The sequence below is a fragment of the Podarcis vaucheri genome (assembly GCF_965113315.1).
Source record: "Podarcis vaucheri genome assembly, chromosome: 7".
Classification (NCBI taxonomy): Eukaryota; Metazoa; Chordata; class Lepidosauria; order Squamata; family Lacertidae; genus Podarcis; species Podarcis vaucheri.
Window position 1 is genome coordinate 17,836,763 of NC_138765.1, and position 15,173 is coordinate 17,851,935.

Sequence of the window (15,173 nt, forward strand, 5' to 3'; positions counted from 1 at the left end):
TTCAACATGTCATTTGTTTTAATCCCAGTGTTAATTTTCACTGAGGAAAGCAAAAAGGGCCAAAGTGCATTCAGAGGAAGTGGTTCATGAGTGATAGAGGAGGCAGAATTCAATGGGAGAGTTGATGCGATCTCATGCAGGCCACTTTTACAACAGGATTCTCCGCAGCAGGAGCCCAGAGAAGCTTGGCAGGAGAACAGCAGTAGGTTGAGACGCCTTGGAAGACTCCATCTTATGAACGACATCATAGCCAACCGTAAACTCAGAGTGTTTGCTATTTTCCAAAGCACACACAAACCTTGTAGTGCAGCCATTCGAAAGCCTCTCCGTGGGGGTTTCATCTGGATATGGAAGACAAGATATGGGTTGCCGTGACATTATTGCTTGTGACTGCTCTCCAAATTGCTCCATCTACTCTTTTTGAAATGAACCCTGTGTTTGCCACAAAGCGAGGCCTGTCTACTGCTCACCAGTAGAGCTCAGCCCATCTATCCAAAGCCATTGACTTGCGTGGAAATGACCCACAACCTTGATCCAGCTCCATTCATTCCATTTTTAAAATTATTATTTACAACATAAATCCACCACAACTCAAACAAATCCACCACCATTAGACGTGAACATAACATAAAATAAACATAACATAAAACAAACAACAAAATAAAAGACTTCCTTGAACCTGTACATGGCCTCCTTATTTACTTCTTGTGAACTGTTTCATTTATGGGTTATTATTAAGACTTTTTTCAAATTATGACTTAAAAAGAAAACCACAAAGTCTCCTGCACACATTCATCGAAACAAGTCCAGGTGTATATTTTAGGGCAGTGTTTTGTGAAGAATTATTTACATTTTCCCCATTCTTTTTGAAATTCTTGTCTGGGGAGTGCCCTAATTGCCTCTGTTAATCTGGCCAATTCGATATAGTTTAGTAATTTATCTTGCCATTGCATTTTTGTAGGCACGAATTCCTTTTTGCAATTTCTGGCAATTAAGGTCCTTTCATTCCAATGGGACTTTTTGCAAGAGACCTTCCTGTAGATTGTGTCTCACGTGCCTCAAATCTCCCTCGCTCTGCCACCTAAGGGTGACCCAAATCCATTATGTGCGGCAGTTGTCTCATCTTGCCTCAAGGAAGAACCTTCATGTAATAACAACAATACTTACAAAGACCTCTCTTCATTAAAAACCCAAGAGCAGTTTACACAATAAAACATTAAAATAAAACAATATCTTAACAAGTAAATGGCAAAACCAAAATACTACAATGTGTTGGAACCATCCGCACCCATACTTTCCACCCCCTAAATCTGGAGATTCCCCACACAATTGATGTAGCTCTGCTATTTAGATTTTCAAAGTGTAGGGTATCCCAGGATATAGAGAGGAGAATGTGTGGAACAGCGGTAGTTGGAGGAGAACACCTATCAGGGACTGTACTGAGGAGGAATGGTGGGAGCTGCCGCCCCCTTTTTCTGAACCTTCCTAAGCGCAGGAGGATAGTATTGATTTAGAACAGTGGTTTGCAGAAGGGCATAGTCCAGAGGGGGAAAGCTGGGAAATACTGGGTGAGGAGCAGCTAGAAGAGGAAACGCTAGAAGAGAGACAGCTGGCAGATTCAGTGTCCTTGGACAGCACTCCTAAATGGAGTTAGGGGGGAGAGATGTTTTGATTTATGAAATTATCTTTTATTTCTAAGATGCTGAGCTTGTGCTGGACAACACGAGACATTGCATGGATATTTGGGATGTATCTTTGATGCTCATGTGATGCTTTTTTGTAGAGTTCTGCCAGTAAAACTTCAAATTATATTTTGATGGGTCTGGACAATGCTTCATATTTCCAAAAGGAGCCCGTTCTTATGCTTCCAGTTGCTCCAAACCGTGCTATATCAATATCTGCAATAAAAATCCACCCGCCTACAGTTTGCGGAAGAAATGAAGCTGCACTGCGGAAGAAATCACTTACTGGAGGCCCTGCCAAAGCCGTTGGTTTCCACCTTGGTACAATTTGCCATCTCAGTGCTGTAAGTGCCTGAGCAGGAGGAATTGGATGGGTTTGGCGTTGTATTGGCTCTAGGCTTTAGTGGTGGCACTGAAAACAGAAACAAAAGATACTCCAGGTCAGCTCAAGGACTGGACCAAAAAGCAATAAAGAGCAGGGGAGGTGGGGGGGTGGGGACCTTTTTCAGCCTGAGGGTCATGTGAGCAAACAGCCTGAGCCTTCACCATTTCCTTAAGTCAAGTTGTCACGTATCTCCTGGCCCCCACCCTCAGAGCTACAATTCCCAGGGTGGTTTCACAGTCAACCCCTCTTCCCAGGGAACTCTCTTGAAATGGAAGCACCTTCTGCTTTTGGTCTTCCTGAATGCAGAGCCTTGGAGCACACAGTGGCTTAAAATTTCCCCTCCCGTTGTCAGGCGCCAGCTAATCTGACACACGCACACCCCGCCACAGTAGGCTGCCAGGAATAGATAGATAAGGAAAGCTCTTACCAAGGTATTTTATTCAATATTCACAGAACGAGGCTTAGAAATGCAGCCTCTTGGAGTAATGACATTGCTCTGAGTAATCTCCACCCCACTTTTCTCCTCAATCGTCAACAGCACAACCCACCTTATGATGCCCGCTTTGGGCAATTTGCCTCCAAGCCTTTTGCTTTCCTACTTTCAATGCTCACCGGGTTCTGGGAGGAGGTGGGTCTGGAATGCTTTCTAGAGATAACGTGTCAGCCAGCTGCTCCGGCTCTCCTTCCCCCTCCTCCTCTTCCATTATTTCCCAACTTTGCCCCTCGTCTGCCTCTGAGCCGTAACCTTTGTCAAACAACTGTTGTAAATCTATATTGTCTTCCTCTTCTCTGGAAGGTTCAGGAGGGGGAGGTGGTCTCCACCATTCTGACACCCATGACTATTGGGTGACTCTGCTGGACACGGAGACCCTTTGTAACGAATGGCATGGTTTGTGTGGGCCTAAAGATGGCTGAAGAACACCACAAAATGGATGTGATGTCTTTGAACTATCAGTGAACTGATCGTGAACTGTGTTGTATAAGAGCTAATGGAATGTGGAAAACATCATGATGTTTTGGCAAAAATGGTGTGCGCTAGGAATGGTACAGAACAGCACATACGAGAAGGCATGGAGATGGGCTACACAACATTAACTTTGAGGTAAGATAAGAGTTTTGAGATGATGCCAAGGACAAGGATCTGAGATGCCAAAAACAAAGAGTAAGGACTTGTGTAATGCCAAGAATCAGATGAACAAGGTGTATGTATGGCAAAGCCCTCCAGATGTGTGCCAGACATTTGACAGCACTGTCGCCTGCCACCCGTGGCTCTTACTGAACCTGATCAATTCAGTGAAGAGTGGTGAATATGAAAGGTGTATGAATGGATGTATGGTTGAGTGCATATTCCTTGCCTTGACATGTGAGTTAATCAATAAAGCTTCTTATAGAGACAATCCAATATGGGTTGTCTGAGGTTTACTTGTGCCTTCCTAGAGTGTACTGGGTCTCATCTATATTAAACACCTAAACAGATTAAAAGAACCTAATTGGTCATTGCACCTTCTGCAGAAGTAGCAGTGGGTCTTCAACCTTCCATGACCCCTGCACCACTGGTTACAGGGAGTGAACGTAAGGAAAGGATAAGGAAATTTTGAGGAAAGGGACCAGCATGAAATTTATATACGTACGTTGAGGAGTGACTTGTCTGCAGGTCTTCCCGGTGCAGCAGACCCAACTGGACCTGTAGGTTCTTCCTCCCCCCATATCGAAGTAAGGTGGTGGGGCATTGCACCAAAAAGTGGAAGCACAGCTTCTCTCTACAGTCTGAACCACCTTTCCATCTTAAGTGGCCAAAAAAAAGGAGGAGAGAGGTTTATTTAGCAACTAGCAGCTTCATCTCCCGAGTAGCTCTGATTATTAATAGTATTTTTTTTTTATTTGCAAATTTAACAAAGAAAAGGAAGGGGGGAGAATTAAATACCATAAAAGAAAAAAAGAGAAAGAAAGAATAACATCAGATTAAGGGTGGTATATAAATTTAATAAATAATAAAGTAAAATAAAATAATAGGAACACACAAAAAATATCCATTCTTATTGCAGGTGCATCAACCATCAACACGTGTCTTAAAGTTTAACATCTAAGTTAATATAAGCCCTTCATATGTGCAAATTGATGCAGAATTGAGGCCTATTGGAAATATGTTCAAATGCAGGCAGGCCCATGAGATCCTCAGCCCATTGTAAACCAAACACAGGGCATTTATCCTTCCAGGCTTAAATTATAGGTCTCTTAGCAACCATAAGGGCTAACCACCCACTTTTCTTGTTTAGGAATTATAAAACAAACAAAAAATCAGCACAGTTTGGAAAGGTTCCTCTCCCCACCTTGATTGAAAATGGTTTCCAACTGTACTCAGTAAAGACCAAAACCTACTCCTTGATATCGGGAACCATTGTGGAAAAATTGGTATCAATATATTAAGAAGTGTCTGAATGGGTATCATAGAATTGCAAGGTTGGAAGGGACCCTAAGGGGCACTTAGTCCATCCAAGAACTTTCCACAATACATAGTAGACTAGCAGAACGCCCATCATTTGTTGGTAGGATGCATATTGCAAAAACCCAGGGGTGCTCTCCCTCAGCCAACACACAGGCTCTCGGTCACTTATGTGTGAGTCACACGAGGAGTATTCACAAGTAACATTCAACTCATATACAGTCATACCTCGGGTTACAGACGCTTCAGGTTGCATTTTTTTGGGTTATGGACCCACCAAAACCCGGAAGTACCGGAAAGGGTAACTTCTGGGTTTCGGGGGGTCGCGCATGCACAGAAGCACCAAATCTCAACCCACACATGCGCAGACGTGCCACTGCGGGTTGCAAATGCTGCAGGTTGTGAACGTGCATCCCGCATGGATCACGTTCGCAACCCGAGCGTCCACTGTATAGGGCTGGGTGATATCTGGTTTTCAGCATCATGATATACCACCAGCTTACCACTGTGATAGAGTGATATATCACGATGTCTGAAATAACACAGAAAAAATCTGAAAAGTGGCTGGGCTGTGGAGGGAGGGAGGAGCAACCAGGAGGAAGGGAAGGGGGCTGCCTGCTTGCTCAGGTGAAGGAGCTCCTGCTCATTCCCTCCCTTCGCAGCCCAGCCTTGGCAGAGGAAGGCCGAGAAGGCGCTCCATCTGCCTGCCTTCACCTGAGCAAGCAGGGCAGGCTGCCTTTTTCCTCCTGGTCGGGAGAACAGGCAATTTGAGCTGGCAGTACATCATGGCTCCCCGGCCGCCGCATGCACAGAACAGGCTGGCAACCAGATGGGAGTGACATGCCCTCCAATATTTCTCTGATGAATGTAGGGACGTCCCATTCCATAATGATAATTTTACTATTTATACCCCGCACATCTTATTGGGTTGCCCCAACCACTCTGAGCAGCTTCCAACATATATAAAAACATAATAAAACATTAAACATTTTTTTAAAAAAACTTCCTTATACAGAATTGCCTTCGGGGGTCAGATAACGCCATACCCTATAACATTTCTCCAATGAAAACAGGGACATCCTCTGGAAAAGTGGGACATTCCAGGATCAAATCAGAAACCGGGACAGCTTTTCTAAATCAAGGACATCCCTGGGAAATAGGGACGCTTGGAGAGTCTGGAGTGAGATGCACTCCACTTGCAGTGGCCAGGGAGCTGTGATGCATCACCAGCTCAAAAAGTCTGAAGCCAGTATCACGATCTGAACTTCATAGAGGTTTCAGACGATGAATTGAAACATCGCCCAGGTCTACTAGCGTACAATCTGTGTACCTGTGCACCCAAATAGTTGACCTTCCATGACAAAAAGGTGGGTGACATACAGATGATATAGATCCAAAATGTGGGGAACATTTTGTTCTCCAGATGTTGCGGAACTACAACTCCCACCATTCCTAACCATTGCTTGTGCTTGCTTGGGGCTGATAGGAGTTGTAGTTCAGCAGCATCCAGAGGACCATGGGTCCTCCCCATCACCACTTTTCTTGACCAAAAGATAAGAGCTTCAATCTCAGCCTCTGGAAAGGCATCGTGAAACAGAATGCAATCTGCCACCCTGGCCATGCAGAGCCCCATACTGAGCTGAAAAGTCCACTGTGCCATCTATACAGGCAGCAGCTGTCAGTGGTCTTGCCTAAGCCCACCCACTGCCCTGATCTGGCTTGCAACCTCTCCTACCCACCTATGGTGCTTTCCGTCAGTGTGATGAGGCAGGTTTCTTTGTTCCCAGGACAGGTCCGCACGCTGCCAGTGCAATTGGTCCCCTTGGCGGTACAGATTTCACACTCCAGAGAAGCAGCTGGAAGAGGGAAGGACACTTTTTAAAAATGAGATCAAATGAAGATACTTTTGCGCAGGAATAAGCCATGGGTCACCTACTTTCAGGGTACCCCTGTTTGTGCCTGTTGCAGGGTTCGGGGATCAGCCAGAGAGTAGGAGTTTACACACGGATTTAAGGAGAGGCATCAAGTGGTAAAACAGAGGAAGGAAATGAATGATTTTTAATTGTTGTTTCTTGTTGCATCACAGTATGGTACGCTGGTTTGACATCAACTGATAGGAAGTGCTTACAGAGGGTGGTGAATACAGCACAAGATATTATGGGCTGTCCCGTGAATCCGCTGGATGAAATAACGGAAGAACGTTGCCTCAGGAGAGTGAGGAAAATTCTCAGGGATGATTCACACCCTGGCTGGCACTTTCTTGATCTCCTGCCCTCAGGCAGAAGATATAGAAGCATGATTAGTCGCACCAACAGGGTAAAGAACAGCTTCTATCCGTGGGCTGTTAGGCTGCTGAATGAAAAGATCCACCAACAGCATACAAATCAATATGTGTAACCTGATCCAAAACACACACACACCCCACTCACACACAAAAACAAAGATCGCCACAGCCAATCACAAACAAACAACTACACCCTAGGCCAACCCCAACCTCTCTCACCACCAAAGAAACACAAATGAACAACAGAGAACCTGCATGAGCAACGCTGACACCAAACCCTACATACATTAAGCAAAATAGAAACATCACCACCCGACCCCACCCATCTTTCCACCCCCTTTCCCCCCCTAATGTCTCAACAAATGAGACTGATTTGTAAAAATGTTACATGAAAAAAATACGAGAGACATTACACATACTTCCGTAAAACAAGAAAAATCTTTAATAAGAATAAAAAAAAGATAACAACAGGGCAACTGACTTTTGGGTTTGGTGTGTGTGCGTCAGTAAGGGGAATTAAGACTAAGAGAGCTGAGTGGGGGGGCGCTTGTGTAATCTCACTGTATACAAGTTGTACAAGTGACAATGAAGTATTTCAACTTCTTAGTGTTTCTTAAGCTACTTTGAGGGGGTTTTAAGAAGTGAAAACAGGTGATGTTATTATTATTGAGGGGGAGTTAAGTGGGGGTTTCCTGCTTCTTTATTTTAATATCTTTGGCTGCTTTTTGTCCCTTCATTCCCAATGGAATGGGCTGGAGCCTATTGTGAGCATGGCTTCAATGATTCCTAATAACTGCCATGAATGATCAGTATTGTGGACTACAATCTCCTCTCTGCCCATCCACACATTCAGCTTGAACAGTGTTCCCCAGCAGTACCTGGTCCTTCTTTCTTACTGGCAAATGGTCACAATTTTTTTTTAATGTTTTCTTTTCTTTGAAGTTTCTAGGTGCACATCTTGAGATAACATGGATGTCTCTACTTCTGATAGGCCTTTCCATATTCTCTTCTGAGTGGCTTCTGGTTTGTTTTTGGTTTTTTAAAAATACTTTTAAGCTACTTTGAGGTGATTTTTAAAAAACCCCAAAAGCAGGATTTCAGACACAGTATGTTCTCAGTCCTATCTGGAGATGCCAGGAACTGAACCTGAGACCTCTTGCATGCAAAGCCATTTATTATTTATTTTATTTTTAAAATTTGCGTACCATCCTATACCCACAGATCTTTTGCAATGTAAAATCACAATGTAGGGGGAAAATCCTAGAAAATACAAGTTGCCTTATACCAATGAGCTACAGACGTTTCAGAAAGCTGCATTATCCATCTTGCATCCATACCAATCATGTGACACAAGCTTGTCTCCAAATCTATTCATTCCGGATGGAACAGACCTCCAGGAGGCTCCCAGACCCTCCTTACCTGTCTTTAGAAGTGCAAAGAAGAAGCATTTCAGGGCAGCCTGCATGGTGAAAGGAAATAAGAGAGCACAAGAACAGAAGCTCTCTCCACGATGCATCAAAATACTTGGTTCAAAGGACCTGCAATGACATACAGAGGAAGTGTCAACATCAGCTGTTAGCTTACCAAAATGTGCATTTACACATGCAAAAACACGTAAAAAGCCAGGTGACACCAAATTATCTGGGGGAAATCCAAGATTGCAAGAATGGGGATTCCCCTGGCCTTCCAGATGTTATTGGACTTCCTACCAGCCCCAGACAGTTGATCTGAGAAACAAACTAGCTCCCTTCCTTGCACACACACAAAATCAGACTTCTTTTCCATAAGGGAAGTGCCAGAGAAAAGCATGGGAAAATGTGCGCTAACACTTTGGTGATGCAGTATTGTACAGCCTTCCCACAAGCAAATCTCAACAAATGCTCAATAAAACTAAGCAGTCAAGGCTGACGGAGCGCCTCGCAATTTTTTCACAAGCAAAACAGAATGAATGCTCAGTGAATGAGCTCTGCCATGCAACCTAAACAAAAACAACACACACACAAACAAGAACAAAAGAAGTATGTTTCTGGGTGCCACCGCACACAGAGTGACTGTACTTAGCAATGTAGGATCCGGCTGACGGAGGGGGGCACCTTTGCACCTCCTTCACCTTCTAGAGATCAAACACGGTGGGTCATCTCGTGGGATCTTGCAAGAGGGAAGAAGGATGAGACCTTAAAAGGTCTCACTCACGTGGGCTATGGGAACACTTTGTCCATAGTGAACTTTCCATCCACCCTCTGCATGAGAACTTCACTAGGCTATTTGGGTTGCTGGTTGACAGTCCAGCAAAGGAATTTTTTCTTCCAACCTTGAGGGGTTTTCACCTATCCCTCAGTGACCTAAGGAGTACTTTTGTTAGGCAATGGTCGGAACAGCAGCAAAACATGTATTTCCCTTTTGGGTGTACAGCCACAGCAGCGATTAACTCTCCAATGGTTTGATTCCACCCCCCAAAGGTGCGCTTCTCCATTGTCTCCTGAGACAGATGTATACCAACTAACCAAGGTCTGTATATCAGGAGAAATGGCATTGGGCAGGATCAGTAAAGCAATGGGGGCCTCCATAACGTGTCTGGGGGAAATATTGGCCATGCACACCCTAAGATCAGGTTAGGGCCCCCGCATGGCTGGAATCTCTCACCCCAGGCACCCAGTGAGACCCTGGACATTTGGCTTCTACCATGTCAGGGCTCAGCCCTGGAATATTCTCATGGAGGAGAACTCAGTTCTTTTCAGCAAGGACTGAAGCAATGGACCATTGCCCTACTGCCATGCCAACCCCACTTTATGCTGTGGTCTATAAAGATTTGGTCTGATTTTTACCCAACCCCGCATCCTGTCCCAGTTATTTCACCACACGGGGCCACAGATTGTGCCTGCCTGGGTCAACCTATGCCTTTTCAGAAGCTTAAAATTCCTTTTCTGGTTGAAAATAAGAACACTGCCAGACTCACAAGTGTTGAAAGATATTCCAAGCTCATAATTCTGGGGGGGGGGGAGGGATCAGAGATTCAGCCCGCAATTCTAGAAACCTTTCCCTGGAACAAAGTCCTGTTAAGGATACTGGGATGTACTTCTGAGTAAGCAATGCTTACCACTGCACTACAAATCCCCAGCAAAGACACATGTTTAAAAAGCAAACAGGAGGGGCAAGGGGTAAGGAGCAATACAGATTTATTAGGGGATGTTATATTAAATAGACATCCAAAATTCTTTTTTAAAAATGGGGGAGAGACAGAGAGAGAGAGAGAGAGAGAGAGAGAGAGAGAGAGAGAGAGAAGGAAGCAGAAATATACCAAGAAGGCAAACCTGTTTCCCAACTAGCATAGCCCTGCTCCACGCCATCTCATGTTGGGAGCACTACTTCTGATGAGGTCTAAAACGATACTATAGAGGGATAATTTCTATTGTTTTGAAATGCATGTGCATGATCACGTGTTTAAGAAATAATAAAGCCCCTCCCCTCTTTGCTCCGGCAACAGATTTAAATTCTGGAGATTAATTCCATAAGATTCGCTTGGCAGATTTTTAAACTGAAGGGAGGACTACAGTTCCGTGATTTAGCTTCTAAAAAGGGGTAGGTGGTCTTTGACCCTTGCGATGTCATTGGACTCCCACTATGCTGTGCTTTGTCTGGTTGATAGCCACAGGTTCCCCATCTCTGGCTTGGAAAGCTTAACATAAACCAAGCTTAAAGTGAAGGCTGAGCCTATCCTTTATGCATCAGCTTCCTCTCCCTAGTTCTTCATTGTGGGCTTTGTCAGATGAGAACTATTATATGAGCTGCTGCCTTTGCGCATCAGGAAAGGTTGCTGCTTCACATTTGCTACAGCAAGACAAGGCTGGAGCAGAACTACAAGAACGATATATTTCTACAGAACTAGATAACTCAGGATTCAGCTCCTAAGCTGGAGGTTTCTCCATCAGTCTTCCCCAACCTAGTGTCCTCCATGTTTTGGACTACAACTCTCATCAGCCATACCTAGCAAAGATGTGGTGGCTGGGAATGATGGGAGTTGTAGCCAAAAACCCAAGGAAGGCGCCATAAGAACATTAGAAGAGGTGTTCCGGATCAGGTCCAAAACTCTGTTCTCATAGTGGTCAAAGAGATACCCACTGGAAGAAAACAAGTTTGGGGGAGGCTGTTCTACAGGACCTTCTCCTGATCTTCACATTTCTCCAAGATTAATCTCCTGAAATGCAATTGCCTGGTTTCTGCTACAAATGATGGCTAATACATTGAATAAATTGGAGTTCCCTACCTTCTCCTCCGACAGGCCAGCTGTTTCCCTTGATGCTTTTCCACTGGGACTGAGATGTTTCTGCTCTCTTGCAAGCTGCTCTTCTTACTTGTATGCCCTTGGCTAGTTTGCCTGCACTTCTGTTGCAGCCAATGAGATGAGGATGACTTCTTTAAGAAATGGGTGTGGGTGGGTGTGTTTAGACTACTGACTGCACCAGCAATGAGTGGGAATTCAAAGCGGGATTTAAATCAGCTGAGCCTCCTGGGAATGCTGATTTTTATGATGACCACTATCAACAGGGAAGGAGATAATAAGGAAGGAGGGAGTAAAGAGAGGGGGGCAGTTTGAGCCCCTCTGAGAACACAATGATCTGACTCAGTAAAAGCCTCTGCGTGTGTCATGCATGCTTCGTCTTTCTTAATGAACTCAAAAACTGGATTTTTGTATTGAACAGAGATGTGCACCAAACCTTTAGCTTATAAACTGTACTTGAAACCTAACTGCAGTCTAGTGTTGTATCTCAGTTGCTGAAAGTCCCAGCGTCAATCCCTGGCATCTTCATGAGGGGCTGGGAAAGATGCTGTGTTTGATATCCCAGAGGGCTGCTGCCAGCCAGTGCCAGTGATACTAACCTAGATGGACCAATGGTCTGATTAGCACAAGGCACCATTCTGTGTTTGTTGGCTGCAAACTCACCATGCTCTTTAAACGTAAGTCAAGCAAAATCATGGGACAGCTCAGTTGGCAGAGCATGAGACTCTTGATCTCAGGGTCATGGGTTCAAGCCCCACCCTGGGCAAAAGATTCCTGCAATGTAGGGGGTTGGACTAGAAGCCCCTCGTGGTCCCTTCCAACTCTACAGTTCTATGATTCTAAGTCTGGGGCGCTGCCAAGCGTTGAAGGGGAAATACATAGATGGCTCTGGCCCCATGTACATCTACTTGGCAATAGGCTTTGGCTAGAAATGGCCATGGCATGGGCCATTTCAGAGCCAGCCTGAGACATAGGTAAAGGTAAAGGGACTCTGACTATTAAGTCCCGTCGTGACCAACTCTGGAGTTGCATGCTCGTCTCGCTTTATTGGCCGAGGGAGCTGGTGTACAGCTTCCGGGTCATGTGGCCAGCATGACTAAGCCGCTTCTGGTGAACCAGAGCAGGGCACAGAAATGCCATTTACCTTCCTGCTGGAGCAGTACCTATTTATCTACTTGCACTTTGACGTGCTTTCGAACTGCTAGGTTGGCAGGAGCAAGGACCAAGCAACGGGAGCTCACCCCGTCACGGGGATTCAAACCGCCGACCTTCTGATCGGCAAGTCCTAGGCTCTGTGGTTTAACCCACAGCGCCACCCGTGTTCCAGCCTGAGACATAAAGGTAAAGGTACCCCTGCCCATACAGGCCAGTCTTGACAGACTCTAGGGTTGTGCGCTCATCTCACTCTAGAGGCCGGGAGCCAACGCTGTCCGCAGACACTTCCGGGTCACGTGGCCAGCGTGACGAAGCTACTCTGGTGAGTCAGAGCTGCACATGGAAACGCCGTTTAGCTTCCCGCTGGGGTGGTACCTATTTATCTACTTGCACTTTGACGTGCTTTCGAACTGCTAGGTTGGCGGGAGCAGGGACCCAACAACGGGAGCTCACCCCGCCGCGGGGATTCGAACCGCCGACCATGCAATCGGCAAGTCCTAGGCGCTGAGGTTTAACCCACAGCGCCACCCGCGTCCCTCAGCCTGAGACATAGTGCATAGTTAAACTATGAAACTCACTCCCACAGGAGGCAGGGATGACCACCAATTTGGGTGGCTTTAAAAACGGATTGGGCAAATTCATGGAGAAAGTCATCAGTGACTACTAGGCATGATAGCTGTGCTCTGCTTCCGCAGTCAAGAGGCAGCAATACATCTGAATATCAGGAGCTGGAAGCTGCAGGAGGGGAAGAGAGCTCTTGTCACCCACTGTGAGAGCAGGACGGGCCATTGGCCTGATCCAGCGCCTGATCCAGTGGATCTTCTTATCTTCTTATGACACTTTTCTGCCTAACACAAAGCAGCAAATGGTAGTTGCCTCCCAAGTCCAGGTGCATAGGTCCCAAAGCGAACCCAAGTGAATTTAGCCCCTGGGGCAGAAGATTCCCCAATTGCTCATAAGAACAGTAAGAATAGATAAAATAACAAATGAATTTGCAAGCCTTTCATGACACCCAAGGACAGCTGCCTGGGGCAGCTCTCTCACTGCATCACAATAGGGCTGGCCATTCCTGCAGCCATTTATCTGGATGAGCAGGTTGCTCTTTACGTTATTCACAAAGAGGGAAGAGACAGGAGGAGGAGGAGGCATATACAAATATGCAGTCATAACATGCAGTGTAACCCTACCCACATTTTTTTAAGCAAACCTGATAAACCACCCACCCCTTTTTAACATTTGAAAAGCTGCTCTTCTTTGGAAAACTTGAAAAGACATGTGGGTTGTTGTTGTTTTTAAAGAATAAATTCTGTATGAAACCTTTTTTGAAAAGACAAGTTTTTTTAAAAAAAAAACAAGCGCAATGGGTGAGTATTAACATAACAGCTTAAGGCAATTTGTTACAGATAGGTAGCCGTGTTGGTCTGCCATAGTCAAAATAAATAAATTCCTTCCAGTAGCACCTTAAAGACCAACTAAGTTAGTTCTTGGTATGAGCTTTCGTGTGCATGCACACTTCTTCAGATACGGCAATTTGATAAAGGATGCACGCTGATCACCTTAGCCTGTAGTTCCTGAAAATTGTTCTGTTTGTGCAGACAAACTATCAGAGATAAAACGCTACAGGATGTGTTGTTAGTGTGTGAAAACAGGCAAAATCCAAAATCCAAGCTGCAAAATGCGCCTGGCACCTGGCAAATTTCAAATGCTGGTTTTTACTGTCTTTAGCCATGATCCCTGGAATGTATCCCCCATGTAAATTGCAGGTTTACTGTATTGCATTTTATTGCACTGCGAATTGAATTCTATAAAAATCAGCATAATGCAATGGGTGGACCTGTTGTGTTAAAGCCACTTCCGGCCTGCCCAGGAGGTGGGGTTGCGGGCTTCACGCCCACCCCCCACGTGAGCGGGGGCTGGTTTCAGCCCCCGTGAGAACAGGGGAATCCCGGCCGTGTCTGCCCTATTTAGGGCCGGCGCAGAGGGGGCTCACCCTCTTTTCGCCGGCTAGCCCCCACGTTTTCCCGCCCTCCTTCCCTTTAGGTAGGCTCTAGGTAGGTCTCTGACTTTGCTATGGACTTCGGTCTGTCGCCGCATGGGGCATGGTAGGAATTTTTCCCAATTGGCAATTTACAGCCATTTGGTTTTTTGCCTACCTCGTAGCAACTCGTCACAACTCTTCGGCATTGGCGGTAGGCATTGGTAAGAAGGGGTTAAGAGGATGTGGGGGGGAGGAACGCCATCACCTCCCCCCAGTGAGTGAAGGGTGGTCCGTTAAAGGACTCCGGGGGGCGTGGCCCTGTCCGAAGCCTATGGAGGTGTGGGCCAAAGGCACGCCCCCGAGCGGTGACCCGGGGGAGCTCCTAGTCGACGTGCCTTGGCGGGAGACTCCCCCGATATAGTGTTAACCCTTCCCCGTGTCTCCAGCAAATGGGCTGGAGCCGGATAGTCGTTCGGACCAATGCCTAAGCCAATGCCTCTCATTCCTGAATTCAATAAAGTTGTGGCCTAATTCGCCCATTTAACCTTAAACCATGGTGTCTCGTGTCTTTATTTATCCTGGTGGGGGGCGGGAACTCACCACGCAAGCAAAGTTCTTCATTGTAACATCCGTCAGCTTGAGTCTTAAGCCAGATTCAGCATTAAAATTATTCATCCTAGACTCCCATTAACTTCACTGCTAATCCTCTCCACTCCTTCCCAGTGCTTCCTTACCCCCAACCAGCTGCCCTCCATTCATTTCTCTCTTTTTTGATATTAATATTTTATTGAAAAGTTCTCGGCTATAAAGAAATAAAGTGATACAAAGGGGGGAAATGAGAAAATATTCACCCTGCTCACCATCCAGGTGGACCATTGGATTGTAAGAGCAATGAATCAGTTGCTCAGTCTGCTGCTCCCACCATTCTGCACACAAACAACATGGACCACTGAATGAAGCTTGCAGA

The 15,173-nt window shown here is 45.7% G+C and overlaps 1 protein-coding gene across 2 annotated transcripts in view; it reads right to left on the reverse strand.

Moving 5' to 3' along the window:
* LOC309537288 (phospholipase A2 inhibitor NAI-like) overlaps positions 1–15,173 on the reverse strand; it is a 16,459-nt gene continuing 1,286 nt past the window's right edge. The window contains exons 1-6 of one of the 2 annotated variants that reach the window (XM_082232113.1): positions 11,059–12,072; positions 8,214–8,332; positions 6,250–6,366; positions 3,699–3,851; positions 1,969–2,094; positions 1–341 (exon numbers count right to left, since the gene is read on the reverse strand). In XM_082232113.1, the coding sequence (XP_082088239.1) occupies positions 148–341; positions 1,969–2,094; positions 3,699–3,851; positions 6,250–6,366; positions 8,214–8,310 (687 nt within the window). In that variant the 5' untranslated portion in view covers positions 8,311–8,332; positions 11,059–12,072 and the 3' untranslated portion in view covers positions 1–147. Of the gene's footprint in view, positions 342–1,968; positions 2,095–3,698; positions 3,852–6,249; positions 6,367–8,213; positions 8,333–11,058; positions 12,073–15,173 lie in introns of those variants that run through there. The other variant, XM_082232112.1, reaches the window with a different exon arrangement.